General features: G+C 43.2%; 1 protein-coding gene across 6 annotated transcripts in view; it reads left to right on the top strand.

Annotated features, from left to right (window-relative positions):
- The window catches only part of LOC106568841 (partitioning defective 3 homolog), a 239,994-nt gene that overhangs the window by 129,809 nt on the left and 92,998 nt on the right, over positions 1-17,187 (top strand). For all 6 annotated transcript variants that reach the window (XM_014139556.2, XM_014139557.2, XM_014139559.2 and 3 more), the window contains 3 exons: positions 3,627-3,815; positions 4,202-4,372; positions 13,065-13,224. In XM_014139556.2, the coding sequence (XP_013995031.2) occupies positions 3,627-3,815; positions 4,202-4,372; positions 13,065-13,224 (520 nt within the window). The remainder of the gene's footprint in view (positions 1-3,626; positions 3,816-4,201; positions 4,373-13,064; positions 13,225-17,187) is intronic.

Raw genomic sequence — 17,187 nt, 5'->3', positions numbered from 1 at the left:
TAGTGTACTCCTGTAGTGCACCATACAGGGCATACATACTGTTGTGCAGCAGATTGAATGAGAGTCAGTTGGGCTGTTCATTTGGACTGCCTAAGTAACAGTAAATGTGGCCATGGGTGGGTATGCCCTGTGGTCTCTACGCTCTGTCACTCTGTGCTGATTTAGGAAGTAACTGCCTCTTCCCCTGCCGTCGCAGGGCATCACTGATCTAATACATGTAGGCTACGTCTGAAATGGCACCCTGTTCCCTATATAGTGCACTTCGAAACATGGCCCATATGGCTTTGGTCAAAAGTAGTGCATTATGTCCTCCCGAGTGGTGCAGCAGTCTAAGGTAGTGCTAGAGGCGTCAGGACAGACCCGGGTGCGATCTCAGGCTGTGTCGCAGCCGGCCGCGACCGGAAGACCCATGAGGCGGCGCACAATTGGCCCGGCGTCGTCCGGGTTAGGGGAGGGTTTGACCGTCCGGGATGTCCTTGTACCATCGCGCTCTAGCGATTCCTTGTGGCGGGCCGGGCACCTGCACGCTGATTCCGGTCTCCAGTTGTACGGCGTTTCCTCCAACACATTGGTGCGGCTGGCTTCCGGGGTAAGCGAGCGGTGTGTTGGACATTAGGAAATTGGGGAGAAAAAGGGGTAAAAAGTATATTTTTTTAAAATAAGCTGTGCATTATATAGGGTGCCATTTGCAATACACATTAGTGTAAATCCACTGCTAGTAGTATCCGTAATAGCTGATATCATCGGGAACTTCTTGTTCTGGTGGTGCTATTAGTTACACTGAGTTACTGCAAGTTGATATTGAAAAGGCATCAGTGCCAGTTACCCTGTAATGTAATGTAATGTAAAGCCAAGCCACGTTGATCTATGGTTACACAGACACATTTTCCACTCCCTCGACTCCGATGAATAATGGTTGTGCCTCTTTCTGCCCCCGCTCTCTGCCTCGCGCGCGCGCACAGTGTCATTTGTGCCCCCGTGCAGATGCGACTGCATTCATGTCTCTAGTGTGTGAATGTATGAGTCAATCAGAAGGCCCAGTGACTCTAGTGGAGAACAAGCTCTTGCCTTAATTAAAGTGATGTTTCAAGCTGCCACCTGTTCCTGCATATACAGCACGCTGTGACTGGGAGCAGCTGCTAGCTGGGTAATTGCCATCACACAGCCACAGTATAGAGGAGGAAGAGGACATGGATGGATCTGGAGTCTCATTCTAATCTGAAGCCATTCTAATCTCGTGTGTACTGCGCGAGATGTGTGGATGTTTCGGCGGATGAGGCAGATGGGAGATGGGAGTTATTTTTGGGGAAAAACACATGACCTCGTGTGACGGTGATTATACAGGGCTGAAAGGTGACGTCCTTTTCTTTGCTCACAGTTCCACTGTGTTTAATGACTCGCTGCCCCGTCCATGAGGAGTGTGACGGTGTGTGTGCGTGCGAGTCTCTCTTTGTGCGCCTCACACACCTCCACATCAGTCTGTCTGGACTCCTCTGTCTATCCCCCAGGTGTTTGATATTCATGGTCTATCAGCATGCGGTCTCAGGCAGATAGTGAGAGAGAGAGAGAGAGAGAGAGGAGAGCTGCTTTAAAAAAAGAACCTCAGAAGCGTTCAGTGCTCTCCACATGGGCTCCCTCCAGCAATTACACCCTCCACTGCCTCCTCATCTCTCCTCTCCTCTTTTGCGCTTTTAATTCGTTTCAAGTGACTTTTTGATTCAATCAAATCGACAGGTTTGTTTGGGAAAGTTGAGAGCACGCCTCTAATCGCTTCAGGTGATGCTGTTGGGAGCGATCGGGGGGGGGCGTGAGTGAGGCCAGGGGTGTGTAGGAGCCAGGGCTGTAGGGGTCGAGATTGGGGACGGGAGTGGAGGTGCCATTTTATTCACTCTGTGGAATACAAAAGCACCTTGCAGCCTGGGTTGTTGAGGAGAGGAGGGGAATAGAAGGCAGTTCTGCAGTTGTGTTCCACATGGATTCATCCTCTCTCCCCCTCTATCGCTCTCACTGTCTCTCTCTTCCTCTGTCTCTCTTTCTCCTCTTTCTCTGTTCTCTCTCTCTATTCCCCCGCCCGCTCTCTCTCCTTCGGTCTCTCCACAAAGTAATTCAATCTCTCTCTCTGCAAACAATGGGAGCTGATGAATGTTTGACACTGAGCTTGATTATGACTGCATTCATTACACACGCACATAATTGCTAGTAGTTTAGTGTGCAGATTTATTCAGAGGACAGCTGTCAATTGACAAGGCAGAGAGAATTGCTTTTTTGTGATTCATTGAGGCTCAGGCACCTGTTGCATTTTCTGATATACTGTATGTGTCTGCTTCTGTGTGTAGATAATGCTCTTAATTGTATACATTCTAGTGTCTTTTGGGGGCCTGCGAGGTGAGCACAGAATCAAATCAAAATTGATTTGTCAAATGCTTACTTACGGGCCCTTCCCAAAAATACATAAAAATGTTTATTGAAAAATAATAGCACGAGGAATAAATATAAAATGAGTATGGATGACTAGGCTATATACACAGGGTACCAGTACCGAGTTTCCGTGCAGGGGTACAAGGTAATTGAGGTAGATATATACAGTACATATAGGTAGGGGTAAAGTGACTAGGCATACTTATTGTGATCAGATACTCCATTCTTCTGACAATGTGTTTAGTCACAATGTCAATGTAGGCTCTGCTTTGCTACAGAAGACCATAATACATTCAGAACACCGTAGGATCTCTATGACAGACAGTGTATCCAACCTTTGCCCCAAGAACTCCCAGTGACACACATGTTCATGCTGAAGTTCTCTCATCTGTAACTAAACTCATAGATGTGAGTTGGTCAGCCCATAGCTCCTGATGCTGAAGAGCGTCGGAATCAGCATAGCTACGTCCCAAATGACACCCTGTTCCCAACAGTACCAGTCAGAAATTTGGACAAACCTACTCATTCATTGGTTTTTCTTTATTTTTACTATTTTCTTTGTAGAATAATCGCGAAGACATCAAAACTATGATTTAACACATATGGAATCATGTAGTAATCCAAAAAGTGTTAAACAAATCCAAATCTATTTTAGATTTCTCAAAGTAGACCCCTTTTGCCTTGATGACAGCTTTGCACACTCTTGGCATTCTCTCAACCAGCTTCATGAGGTAGTCACCTGGAATGCATTTCAATTAAAAGGTGTGCCTTGTTAACTTAATTTGTGGAATTTCTTTCCTTCTTAATGCGTTTGAGCCAATCAGTTGTGTTGTGACAAAGTAAAGGGTGGCTACTTTGAAGAATATTAAATATATTTGGATTTGTGTAACACTTTTTGGGTTACTACAGGATGCCAAATGTGTTATTTCATAGTGTTGATGTCTACACTATTATTCTACAATGTAGAAAATAGTAAAAAATAAAGAAAAACCCTTGAATGAGTAGGTGTTCTAAAACCTTTGACTGGTACTCTGTACAGTATAGTGCACAAATTCTGACCAGGCCCTGGTTAAAAGTAGTACAATATGGAGGGAATAGGGTGCCATTTGGGACACTAATCTTGTATTTGCCTATCAGTCGATCTCACAGTAGCAGAAGTGACCAGTGAAGCCGTCCTTTCTCCCTCCCTCGCTCTCTCTCCATTCTAGAAGGTTGAGGAGGATGACCTGGTGTTGACCCCTGATGGTACCAGGGAGTTCCTGACCTTTGAGATCCCTCTGAGTGACTCGGGGTCGGCAGGGTTAGGGGTCAGCGTCAAGGGCAACCGCTCCAAGGAGAACCACGCTGACCTAGGCATCTTCGTCAAGTCCATAATCAACGGAGGAGCTGCCTGCAAGGTGAGTCTTGCCCCTCTCATTAGGATTCCAATGTTCATGATCATATAAGTAATGATGTATTTTTTTGGAGTTTATATACTAATCTGCCTATTAGCATCTTCTGTCTATCAGTTCTGATTTGACAGTGAACTTCATTGCTTTTTCTGCTATTCGTTATTCCACTGACAGTACAGTAACCTTGGTGCCAGTTTGTTTCTTGCACTCTAGCCTACTCTCTAGGGATTTAAGTAGCCTGGGTGTCACTCGTTGTTCGGTGTGACAAGGAGTTGGCAAGATGACGCGAGCAGATCTGGGACCAGGTTAACAGCACAGTGCGATTGCGTTGAACAGCCTGATCGTGGGTGTTGACTGATTCTGATCCGGCGTGTCATATGCTGTGTGAACAGGATAGACGGCTGCGGGTCAACGACCAGCTGATAGCGGTGAACGGGGAGTCATTGATAGGCAAGACCAACCAGGAGGCCATGGAGACGCTAAGGACGTCTATGTCGGTAGAGGGCAACAAACGCGGGACGATTCAGCTGATTGTGGCCAGGAGGGTCACCAAACGCAGTGAGGTAAGCCCAACCATCCCATTGGGACAGCTGTGGAGATTATTGAACCAGTCTGTGAACGGGCTCATAGTAATGAATGGAAACGTGTCCAACATGGTTTCCATGCGTTTGATACCGTTCCTTATATTCCATTACAACCATTACTATAAGCCGTCTTCCTCTCACCGGCTTCCACTGAATAACACAGGTGTACGCTGAAATAACCTTCTAACCCGCAGGGAGTCTGTGTAATGGTGGGCTTTTTGGAGGCAGCGGCTAATAGCGCTGTGGCTCTGCGTCCTCCTTTCCTTAGTTACTGCCATGGCCAATGGATTGTTTTGTCTTTTCACATGTTTAATTGCCTAATTATTTTTTTTATTTTTTTTATGACTGCGTTCTGTTTTGTGTATGCGTTTGTTTTGACATTATTCCTAAATAGACAACCCATCACAAAGATACCTTGAAGTTTGAAGTTTTTCCAAAAACACTTGATACAGTTGTTCGGTTATCATTAACATACACCCTCCCACATGTAGTCCCTATGTTAAATTCCAAAGCCAGGGACACGTTCTGCACTGGAGAGTTCTGCTATGGATATGCTATAAACAACAGTTAGTCAGGTGGGTCACAGCCGTTAACACGACATGAGCTGCGTCCCAAATGGCACATTATTCCCTATTTAGTGCACTACTTTTGAACAGGGGCTCTGGTCCAAGATAGTGCCCTATGTAGGGAATAGGGTGCCATCTGGGACGCAGACATGCTCTCGTCTTAGCCTCCATGCCCCGGGGTCTAATGGGGGAATTGGTGACGGCTGGCCAACAAAGTATTTTTCATTTCCATGCCATATTGGCACGCTCTCTCTCTCTCTCCATATTTCAGTGTCAAGACTATCCTGGCTTGATCACTTCTCTATCTAGTGTACTGCACTGTCCACTTTCCAACCGTGTGTTGTTTGTAGTGTGAACTGTACTGTATGCCTCCATCCCTGCCTCTGCCTCTTGCTACGCTACATGTCAGACCTGTGATGCCCATGGCGCAGCTGATAATTGAAATCAGAGCAGGGGCTAAGGGCTGAGCGGTGTGTTGCAGTCGGGGCATGCTGTGCTGTGGAGAAGTCAGGGGTGAGAGCAGAGAGCACTGGCCTTGAATGAGGTACAGACACACAGGGGAGACTGGTCAATATCTGCGTCACAGATACAGCTGAAAGGATGGCTTGGACTAGAGTATTATGGTTATAGGTATCTATCTAGAAGAGGATTTATACTTCATTGATCCATTTCCCTTGCAGTCCACAGAGTATGTGATGTACAGTGTCTTCAGAATGTTTTCGTACCCCTTGACTTATTCCACATTTTGTTGTTTCAGCCTGTATTCAAATGGGATTAAATCTGGGGTTTTTATCACCCATCTACACACATTACCCATAATGACTGTCCAAACAGCAAGTTACAAGTGATCAAATCGGATGAGTGTGTGTTCAGACAGCAGTCATTAGCTGGCATGGCTATGTTAGTTGTCATAGTAACAACAGGTGTGTGCGTAGTGGTGTAGGCTGATTGGTGTTGGTTAGGGGTATCAAACTCATTCCACGGGGGGCCTGGTTTCTGCTGGTTTTAGTTTTTCCTTTCAACGAAGACCTAGATAACCAGGTGAGAGGAGTGCCTCACTCATTGGTGACCTTAATTCGTCAATGGACAGAGTTTGACACTTGGTGCTTGTGGTTCCTATCACTCAGAAGTTAAATAGCAGGCGAAGGTGACAGCAATGCCGGCCATGGACATTCCCCAGTTGCTTTGAATGTTCAAAATCATAGTGTAAGAACACTTTTTTTTAAAGCCTCAAAGGATAAGATGATCCAACTTTCAAAACACGTCCTTTTTGGCTAACCTCAGCAGTCACATTGCCTAGGGTTTCCCAAACTCGGTCCTATACGCCTGGAGGGTACAGCATTTTCCATTATTATAATGTATTCAATCTCTCGTCAAGTTGGTTGTTGAGAGATAGATAGACATTTTCAAGTCTTGCCATAGCATTTCAAGCTGAGTTTAAGTCAAACTGTAACTAGACCACTTAGTAATATTCACTGACTTCTTGGTAAGCAACTCCAGTGTATATTTGGCATGGTGTTTTAGGTTACCTAGGTGTTTGGCTAGACTGTGAACTCTCCTTCCAGACTCACGTTAAGCATCCAATCCAAAATTAAATCTAGAATTGGCTTCCTATTTCGCAACAAAGCATCCTTCACTCATGCTGCCAAACATACCCTCGGAAAACTGACGATCCTACCGATCCTCGACTTCGGCGATGTCATTTGCAAAATAGCCTCCAACACTCTACTCAACAAATTGGATGCAGTCTATCACAGTGCCATCCGTTTTGTCACCAAAGCCCCATATACTGCGACCTGTACGCTCTCGTTGGCTGGCCCTCGCTTCATTACTCATCGCCAAACCCACTGGCTCCAGGTCATCTACAAGTCTTTGCTAGGTAAAGCCCCGCCTTATCTCAGCTCACTGGTCATCATAGCAGCACCCACCCGTAGCACTCGTTCCAGCAGGTATATCTCACTGGTCACCCCCAATGTCAATTCCTCATTTGTTTATTTATTCCATGTGTAACTCTGTTCTTACATGTGTCGAACTGCTTTGCTTTATCTTGGCCAGGTCGCAGTTGTAAATGAGAACTTGTTCTCAACTAGCCTACCTGGTTAAATAAAGGTGAAATAAAAAAAATTATAAAAGCTTATTGTCCTACTGAAAGGTGAATTTGTCTTCCAGTGTCTGTTGGAAAGCAGACTAAACCAGTTTATCCTCTAGGGTTTTGCCTGTGCTTAGCTCTATTCAGTTTATTTTTCTAGAAAAGAACTCCCCAGTCCTTGCTGTTGACAAGCATACTCATAACATGATGCAGCCACCACCATGCTTGAAAATATGAAGCATTGTACTCAGTGAGTGTTGGCGTCCCACCTAGTCAACAACCAGTGGAATCGCGTGGGGCGAAATACAAATACCTCAAAAATGCTATAACTTCAATTTCTCAAACATATGACTATTTTACAGCATTTTAAAGACAAGACTCTCGTTAATCTAACCACATTGTCCGATTTCAAAAAGGCTTTACAGCGAAAGCAAAACATTAGATTATGTCAGGAGAGTACCCTGCCAAAAATAATCACACAGCCATTTTCAAAGCAAGCATATATGTCACAAAAACGAAAACCACAGCTAAATGCAGCACTAACCTTTGATGATCTTCATCAGATGACACTCCTAGGACATTGTTATACAATACATGCATGTTTTGTTCAGTCAAGTTCATATTTACATCAAAAACCAGCTTTTTACATTAGCATGTGATGTTCAGAACTAGCATACCCACCGCAAACTTCCGGTGAATTTGCTAAATTACTCACAATAAACGTTCACAAAATACATAACAATTATTTTAAGAATTATAGATACAGAACTCCTTTATGCAATCGCGGTGTCAGATTTTAAAATAGCTTTTCGACGAAAGCACATTTTGCAATATTCTGAGTACATAGCTCGGCCACCACGGCTAGCTATTTTGACACCCACCAAGTTTGGGGCTCACCAAACTCAGAATTACTATTAGAAAAATTGGATTTCCTTTGCTGTTCTTCGTCAGAATGCACTCCCAGGACTTCTACTTCAACAACAAATGTTGTTTTGGTTCCAAATAATCCATAGTTATATTCAAATAGCTCCGTTTTGTAAGTGCGTTCAGGTCACTATCCGAAGGGTGACGCGCGAGCGCATTTCGTGACAAAAATTTCAAAATATTCCATTACCGTACTTCGAAGCATGTCAAACGCTGTTTAAAATCAATTTTTATGCTATTTTTCTCGTAAAATAGCAATAATATTCCAACCGGGCGACGTTGTATTCATTCAAAGGTTGAAAGAATTTGTTTTAGAATTCTCATGAACGCGCATCTCCAGTGTCACTGTCCCCAGACTGACCACTCACAAATTCTACTGCTGTTCTTCACCCAGAGACAGCAGACACCCCATTCCACTTTCTGGCGCCTTCTGAGAGCCAATGGAAGCCTTAGAAAATGTCACGTTACAGCAGAGATGCTGTATTTTCGATAGAGATGCAACAGAAGGACAACAAATTGTCAGACAGGGCACTTCCTGTATGGAATCTTCTCAGGTTTTGGCCTGCCATATGAGTTCTGTTATACTCGCACACCATTCAAATAGTTTTAGAAACTTTCGAGTGTTTTCTATCCAAATCTACTAATGATATGCATATTCTCATTGCTGGGCAAGAGTAGTAACCAGTTTACATCGGGTACGTTTTTTTATCCGGCCGTGCAAATACTGCCCCCTAGCCCCAACAGGTTAATTTCTTTGCCACATTTTTTTGCAGTTTTACTTTGGTGACTTATTGCAAACAGGATGCATGTTTTGGAATATATTTATTCTGTACAGGCTTCCTTCTTTTCACTTTGCCATTTAAGTTAGTATTGTGGAGTAAGTACAATGTTGTTGATCCATCCTCAGTTTTCTCAAACAGCCATTTATAAAGTCATTATTGGCCTTGTGGTGAAATCCCTGAGCGGTTTCCTTAATCTCCGGCAACTGAGTCAGGAAGGCCACCTGCATCTTTATAGTGACTGGGTGCATTGATACACCATCCGACGTGTATTTAATAACTTCACCGTGCTCAAAGGGATATTCAATGTCTGCTTGTTTTATTTTTACCAATCTACCAATAGGTGCCCTTCTTTGTGATGCATTGGAAAACCTCCCTGGTCTTTGTAGTTGAGTCTGTGTTTGAAATTCACTGCTCGTCTGGGGGGGCCTTAGTGATAATTGTATGTGTGGGGTACAGAGCTGTGGTAGTCATTCAAAAATCATATTAAACACTATTATTGCACACAGAGTGAACGTATTTCGGCTTGCCATAAGAAAGGGTTTGAATGCCTATTGACCTGACACATTTTATATTCATTTGTCAACTTTCGAAAAAAAAACATTCCACTTTGACATTATGGGGTATAGTGACATCTCTCAATTGAATCTATTTAAAATTCAGGCTGTAACACAATAAAATGTGGAAAATACTTTCTGAAGGCGCTGTATATAGGAACCATAGTAGAAGTCTACCAAGAGGCACAGCCGTTCAGGTGGCACAGCCGTTCAGGTGGCACAGCCGTTCAGGTGGCACAGCCGTTCAGGTGGCACAGCTTCATGGACAGGTGGTGCTCCTTTCACTCATCACCTCACACCATCCCTCTCTTTCCTCGACATCTCCTCCTGAGGTTACTTCTTTAGGATAGTAATCATTGGCAAACCTTATTCTGAATCTGAACTAATACTTCCTCAATATTAAACCCCGCCCCACAGGGCTATTCAGACAGATCCCTCCAATCACAATTCAGCCCCATTGGAGATCAGCCCTGCACCAGTTTAATTATAGGACTGAATATGCAGTGCGTGGAGTGGTGATTTGTTGACCGACCTCAGTATGGCAAATCTCCTTGGGCTGTTATTAAGGCAGGCTAGATAGGCTCTCTGTTTCAGCCAGTTTCATTAACTCTCCCATTTGAAGTAGAGGCCAAATGGCCTCTCTCTTGAAATCCTTCTCCAGGTCTCCAGCCTGAGTCATTCTCACTTACCCTTGTTTTACTGGCAGTAGTCTGCCTGCTTGGTGATTGTTCAGCTGTTTCTGCACGAATAGAACTGAACCTTTCTGTATCACACTGGTCTCTCTCTGTGTTATCACATCTATCAAACACCTGGGAAATGAAATGAAGGGGCTGTGGATTGATTATCCACTGATTACATTTCCTCGTGTTGTGATGCTCATCTGTTGTTGGCAATTCTTATACTAATGTTAAGTTCTAAATTCTGCTGCTAATCCAGTTGGACACAGCGCACACTAGCGTTCCAAAGTTTGGGGTCACTTAGAAATGTCCTTGTTTTTGAAAGAAAAGCAATTTTTTTGTCCCTTCAAATAACATCAAATTGATCCGAAATACAGTGTAGACATTGTTAATGTTGTAAATGACTATTGTGGCTGGAAACGGCAGATTTTTTTTATGGAATATCTACATAGGTATCATAGGTACCCCATTCTCAACGTCAACAGTGAAGAGGCGACTCCGGGATGCTGGCCTTCTAGGCAGAGTTGCAAAGAAAAAGCCATATCTCAGACTGGCCAATAAAAATTAAAGATTAAGATGAGCAAAAGAGCACAGACACTGGACAGAGGAACTCTGCCTAGAAGGCCAGCATCCCGGAGACACCTCTTCACTGTTGACGTTGAGACTGGTGTTTTGCGGGTACTATTTAATGAAGCTGCCAGTTGAGGACTTGTGAGGCATTTGTTTCTCAAACTAGACACTCTAATGTACTTGTCCTCTTGCTCAGTTGTGCACCGGGGCCTCCCACTCCTCTTTCTATTCTAGTTAGAGCCAGTTTGCTCTGTTCTGTGAAGGGAGTAGTACACAGTGTTGTACGAGATCTTCAGTTTCTTGGCAATTTCTCACATGGAATAGCCATCATTTCTCAGAACAAGAATAGACTGACGAGTTTCAGAAGGAAGTTCTTTGTTTCTGCCCATTTTGAGCCTGTAATCGAACCCACAAATGCTGATGCCGCAGATACTCAACTAGTCTAAAGAAGGCCAGTTTTAATGCTTCTTTAATTAGTTCAACAGTTTTCAGCTGTGCTAACATGATTGCAAATAGAGTTTTCTAATGATCATTTAGCCTTTTAAAATGATCAACTTGGATTAGCTAACACAACGTGCCATTGGAACCCAAGAGTGATGGTTGCTGATAATGGGCCTCTATACGCCTATGTAGATATTCCATTAAAAAAATCAGCCATTTTCAGCTACAATAGTCATTTACAACATTAACAATGTCTACACTGTATTTCTGTTCAGTTTGATGTTATTTTAATGGACAAAAAATTTGCTTTTCTTTCAAAAACATGGACATTTTTAAATTACCCCAAACTTTCTCTCCCTCCCTCTCTACCGCACCTGCTGTCTCGACCTCTGAATACTCGACTATGAAGAGCCAACTGACATTTACTCCTGTGGTGCTGACCTTTTGCACCCTCTACAACCACTGTGATTATTATTTGACCCTGCTGGTCATCTATGAACGTTTGAACATCTTGAACAACAATCTGGTCTTAATGGCCATGTACTGTTATAATCTCCCCCCGGCACAGCCAGACGAGGACTGGTCACCCCTTAGAGCCTGGTTCCTCTCTAGGTTTCTTCCTAGGTTCCTTCCCTTTCTAGGGAGTTTTTCCCTAGCCACTGTGCATCTGCATTGCTTGCTGTTTGGGGTTTTAGGCTGAGTTTCTGTATAGCACTTTGTGACATCTGCTGATGTAAAAAGGGCTTTATAAATACATTTGATTTGACAACTAACACAAGCCCATATTTATAATATCTGACTAGGCGGAGTCATCTTCTATGTCTAAGATAAACAGTCATTCTCTGTTGCTGGGCAAGAATTGTTCCTCTAATGGTGGTGTCGTGGCCCAGCCTGAGCCCAGAACCTTCTTGGTCAGGGATGTGTGTTGTGTGAGAAGTATTCACTTAGTGTTGTTAGGTGGGCCCCTCTGGCCCCTCTCCCAGAGTTTTTTTTTTCTTCTCTCTTCAACTGTTGTCCTCACCACCACCTCGATGTTGAGTTCCACATCGCTCCTTGCCCTAGTTCCACAGAGACTAGCCTAGCTTATCAGGAGCTGAGACTCAACTGTTTCCCTTTACTTACTTCCTTAGAAATAATAATATACAGAAATACAAGAACATGTCTGGACGGACGGACACTTTCTGTCCTTCCTCTTGTCTCTGCAATAATGCACACATCCAAACCAATTATTATTGCTACTAAGAAGCTGCTTATGCAGTTATAAACGGGCTCATGTAATTCAAATGGGCTCAAGTAAGTTTCCAGCACCGCTAAAGGGATGGTTTTCCCAGACACAAATTCTGGACCAAAAAAAATGCTATTTCAAAGCAGAATCTCCTTTGAGAATACTTCTTAGTCTTCGACTAGGCATAATCTGTCAAGGAGGCAGTCCCTATAGTTCAAATCAATGATATAGGAGATTCTAAGTGCGAACAATGAGGGCATCCACACCATAGAGATCCTGTCATTTCTACTGTTGCGATGGAATTCTATGGTCCATACACATTCAACCCCACTTCCTCCTCAGTCATGTGTGTTTAAAGGTGACATAGTCAGCAAATGGCCTGTTTGTCCATTAAACAGCAGTGTGTCCCATAGACACCTGAGGGAAATGTCACTGTGCTGCTGCTCTCCTGTGGGGGGAATGTTGACAGCTGGTGTCTTAACTGCTATTGGAAATCCATGGTCATTTATCTAGCTAGCCGGGGTCGTGGTGGTGCTGCGGCTAATGTTAGCACCAGGCTAGCCTGCCTCTACCAGTCTGCCTGTCCCTCACGGAGGGGATTATTATTATCTATAAGTTAAGCTGCCATTGTTGCTGCTATCCTACCGTGAGTGTGAAAGGGCGATAATGGGGTTGTGGCATTGAGCCAGTTCAAACTCTTTAAAGATTTAAGATCAAGATTTAATCCCAATGTACCAAAGGGAGAATTCCGTCTCGTACTGCACCTTCCCACTATAATAAGGATTGTTTCTTCCAATATGTCATGTACTGACTGTACCCGTCTTCTCACCCATCTGTATGTAGCTGGAGGCCCCAGGGAGCCCCCTGGGACCGGAGCAGGCCCTCCTGAACTCCTCCCTGCTGGAAGACCGGGAGCGTCGTATCTCCCACTCCCTGTACGGAGGCATAGAGGGCCTGGACGACAACCTGATGCCACAGCAGGCTCTGATGGACAGGATGATGGGTGAGTCAGGTGATCCCTTAGATACAGCTGGAGGACTCTAGATGGATACAACCCGTTTTAGCATGGACATTGGCAATGTTGAGTCTTACTCTGTGTGACTCACTGTATCAGGGGTAGGCAACTAGATTAAGCCGCGGGAGATTTTTGTAGGAGGGGATGGTCCGGGCGCAACGTAATTATAGTAATTTGTACACTGCAAATTGACCACAACTAAGCCCAAAAAGAGATTCTATTTGAAAAGAACAATAATTTCATACCTTGAATACAGTGAGACACGATCACGTCTTTTTTTTATTCGTGGAAATACGTTCTTAAATAAAACACATTTTTGGCTCAATTCCTGTTTTTTATTTTTTTACCCAAAACTAAAATAGCCCCCAATTTGTTTTACTAAAAACTTTGGGGGGGCCTCAAAAAATCACTCGCGGGCCGGTTTTGGGCCGGCCGTCTGTTACTGACCCCTGCCCTATAGCTTCTCACACCCTTACTGCTGGGTTAGCACCTGATCTGTCTGTCATTCACACTCTACAAACTGGAACGTAACAGTTTGATAACAGCCCATTCACACCTGAGCCAAGCTCAGATAATGTGCTATTGTTACTGGAACAACATGGGCCAAATAATTGAAACTAAGAACTTTATAAGACACCATTTCTGATGACTCCTACTGATAAAAAGTATTCACTTTTAACCATCTTATATACTAGAGAAGGTGGACTGGAATAGGTACACCACTACCTCGTGTTGTAACATCTGGCCTAGCGACAGGCTGGTTGCCATCTAAATTCTATGATTGATTGAATCTCTGCCGCTCAGTTGTTGCCGGACCGTTAAAATCCCTTTCTTCCCGTCAAACTGCCTGCCTGCCATCCTGTCTCGCTGTTTGTCAGACCAAGGCCCTCACACACACACACACACACACACACACACACCTGGTCTTCTCTCTCGGGCTCGGCCTGAGGCGCTGTCAGATCAGGCAAACAGAGAGCTCAGGGATTCACAGAGCACACACACACACCACTGAATCAATCAGAAGGTGCTCTGCACCATACAAGAGCCCCTGAGCTGTAAATCATACGCAACCTTTTCCTTGACATTTTCCGAGACATTAAGATCAGCTGAAAGTTGAATGGAAACTCAAAGCACGGTCAGTTACGCCATTTCCTGTGTTGACAAACCTAATCGTCGCAGATCAAATAATCCGCTGTAAAAACACACATGTGGACCACAGGGGAAGGTACTACTTTCTCTATTGGAGTAGCCCTAAACCGAATGTTGCTCTTACATTGCCATCACTCTCATCTATTTAGATAGCGTATGAGACCCATTAATATGTTGTTACATCACTCTGCGTCCATCCACTTCCTTGATCAGTGTTTCACTGTGAACCTATTGCAGGATATCTACATACTGATACAGTCTAATGTATCCTAAGCAGGATTGTTGTTGCACTGTCAGCCCATTTTAACATCTGATACAATGACCTGAATGTGATCTTTTAGAGACAGAGCATATAACTGTTGACGTTCCAGGTTTAAAGTGTCACCAAATGCTTATTGTGAACCATTAAACAACAGCTTGACGGTTATGCCTTAGATTGTCATCTTGGTTGCGTGACTCACTTGCGTGCCTTAATTTGAGTCATTCTGGTTAGAAAATCCCCAAATCCCATGGTTCATAGCACGCTGAGTTTATTTCTTCATTATGTCTTTGCATACCTAGAGAACTCAAAGCAGTTAGGAATTGTCTGTCAGGCTTTGTGTCAATGTCCGATTTAAAGTGGTTGGAATAAAGTTAAAGCCGTTTATAAACCGTATTGGGTAGTAACGGATTACATGCAACAGGGATTACCTAATTGTAATCAGCCCGGATGACTTTAAAAAATGTGTTAAACAGCTGATTACGTTTAGTATTACTTCAACCAATATCAAAAAGAACATTTGATACCGCTTTGTCAGCCTTGCTGTCATTTAACGCACCCTCAGGACTTCTCACATGCACTCAACTCGGCAAAATGTTGTCTAGATGATCGCCCTCAAGGGTGGATGGCTTCTTTTTGGATTCCAGTTGATTGAATGAGTAGGTAAGGCTGTCAAACAATTTAAACCTGGCCCACTGGTCAGTCATACAGTTGTCTGGACTCCATAGAGTTCTGCCTACTGCTTTGTAGTGTATTTACAGTGCACTTTCTGATTGTGCAAAATTTCAAACCGTGAATGCGGGAAAAAACTGTTATAACAGTTGTTAATGTTGAAAAGAAGATGATCCCATGCTTATCTGTAGGTTGACATTTTATTAATCAACTCTTATATTGAACGAAGGGGCACTCATGTCGGCCATTCTCTGTTAGATATAGGCCTATACATGAGATGCACTGTTAGATATAGGCCTATACATGAGATGCACTGTTAGATATAGTCCTATAGATGAAATGTACTGTTAGATATTGGCCTATACATGACATGTACTGTTAGATATAGGCCTATACATGACATGTACTGTTAGATATAGGCCTATACATGACATGTACTGTTAGATATAGGCCTATACATGACATGTACTGTTAGATATAGGCCTATACATGACATGTACTGTTAGATATAGGCCTATACATGACATGTACTGTTAGATATAGGCCTATACATGACATGGCAAACAATCAGCAATAATTAGGCTATATTTAGAGTTGGCGAACTAACCACCACCTCAGCTGGTGAATGAGTCCCACATGAATTATCTAAATGGGATATCTCTAAATGTGATATCTCTAAATAAAATAAAGAAGCAGAGCTTTCGTTACTCTGACGTTCTTTCTTGCACTGTACCCAATGATTTATGAAAACTTACTTGGTAGGTCGATGTCCTGGTTGTGGTTTTACAGACTTGTTTAATGCATTATGTACACACTTTATAAGAATACTTGTGAAATGCACATTGTTATATTTGGTAACACATGTTTATTTTCCCTCAACTCCAACCTCATCTGATGCGTAATACAGATGTGGGTAGAGCAATTGTTTACATAAGGGTGCAAATTATAAACACTCAGAAAAGCTCTGATGCATAAAGTCTGATAAAGAGCAGTGTGCGGGTTTCTTACTTTTTCTCATCTGCCTGGGTGTTTAAAGTCATTACGTTACTCATTTTGAGTAATCCAGAGGATTACGTTACTGATTACTTAATTTTTCATGTAACTGTAATCGGTAACTAATTACAAGTAGTCCGCCCAACCCTGTTTATAAACCAGTATTTAATTCACTGGCGTCGTTTAACAGAGGATGAAGAACGGTGTTTGAATTCCAAATGGCACCCTATTCCCAAAAGTAGTGCACTATCAAGGGAATAGGGTGCCATTTGAGAAACAGACGGCGAATAAAATATTTACAATGCAGTTCAACTATTCCCCTCCATTACCCTTTCAAGTCCCTCTCCTCCCACAGTGCTTATGAACTGTTAAAGGGAGAGTTCACCCAAATTACTATCCCTTTAATGATTCAGTTTTTCCCCTAAAAGAGCTTTGGAAGACACCCTTATCATTATCTGTTGTGTAGACTAACTTCGATGTAGTGGCAAAATGTACATTTCATCATAAATAGACATACCCAAAAGTAACTGCTGTTCGTGTGTAATTACATGATTCTGACGTGCCAAAACATGGTATGTTTGGAAAGAAGACATCTGGGAGATTATGAGGAAATGATCAGAAGATAGATAGGAGTTACGTAGTTCAGAATACACAACATCAGGGTCACACAAAATAACCGTTTTATTTTGAAAGTAATCTGTCATTGACAAGCTATAAGTAAATTATTGATTCCCAGAGCTGGAAACACATCAGATGGCTTCCACAACATGTGAACAATATCAGAAAAAAAGGGATTGATAGACCTAACAACTAGAAATGGGCAGATGTTTTAGTAAGTGGTGTCAGGTGTGGTCACGGGACATTTCCAAGTGTCCCTA

The sequence above is a fragment of the Salmo salar genome, chromosome ssa14, assembly GCF_905237065.1.
Source record: "Salmo salar chromosome ssa14, Ssal_v3.1, whole genome shotgun sequence".
Taxonomy (NCBI): domain Eukaryota; kingdom Metazoa; phylum Chordata; class Actinopteri; order Salmoniformes; family Salmonidae; genus Salmo; species Salmo salar.
Note: the sequence above shows the minus strand (reverse complement) of the source record. Positions and strands in the feature narration are given on the sequence as shown.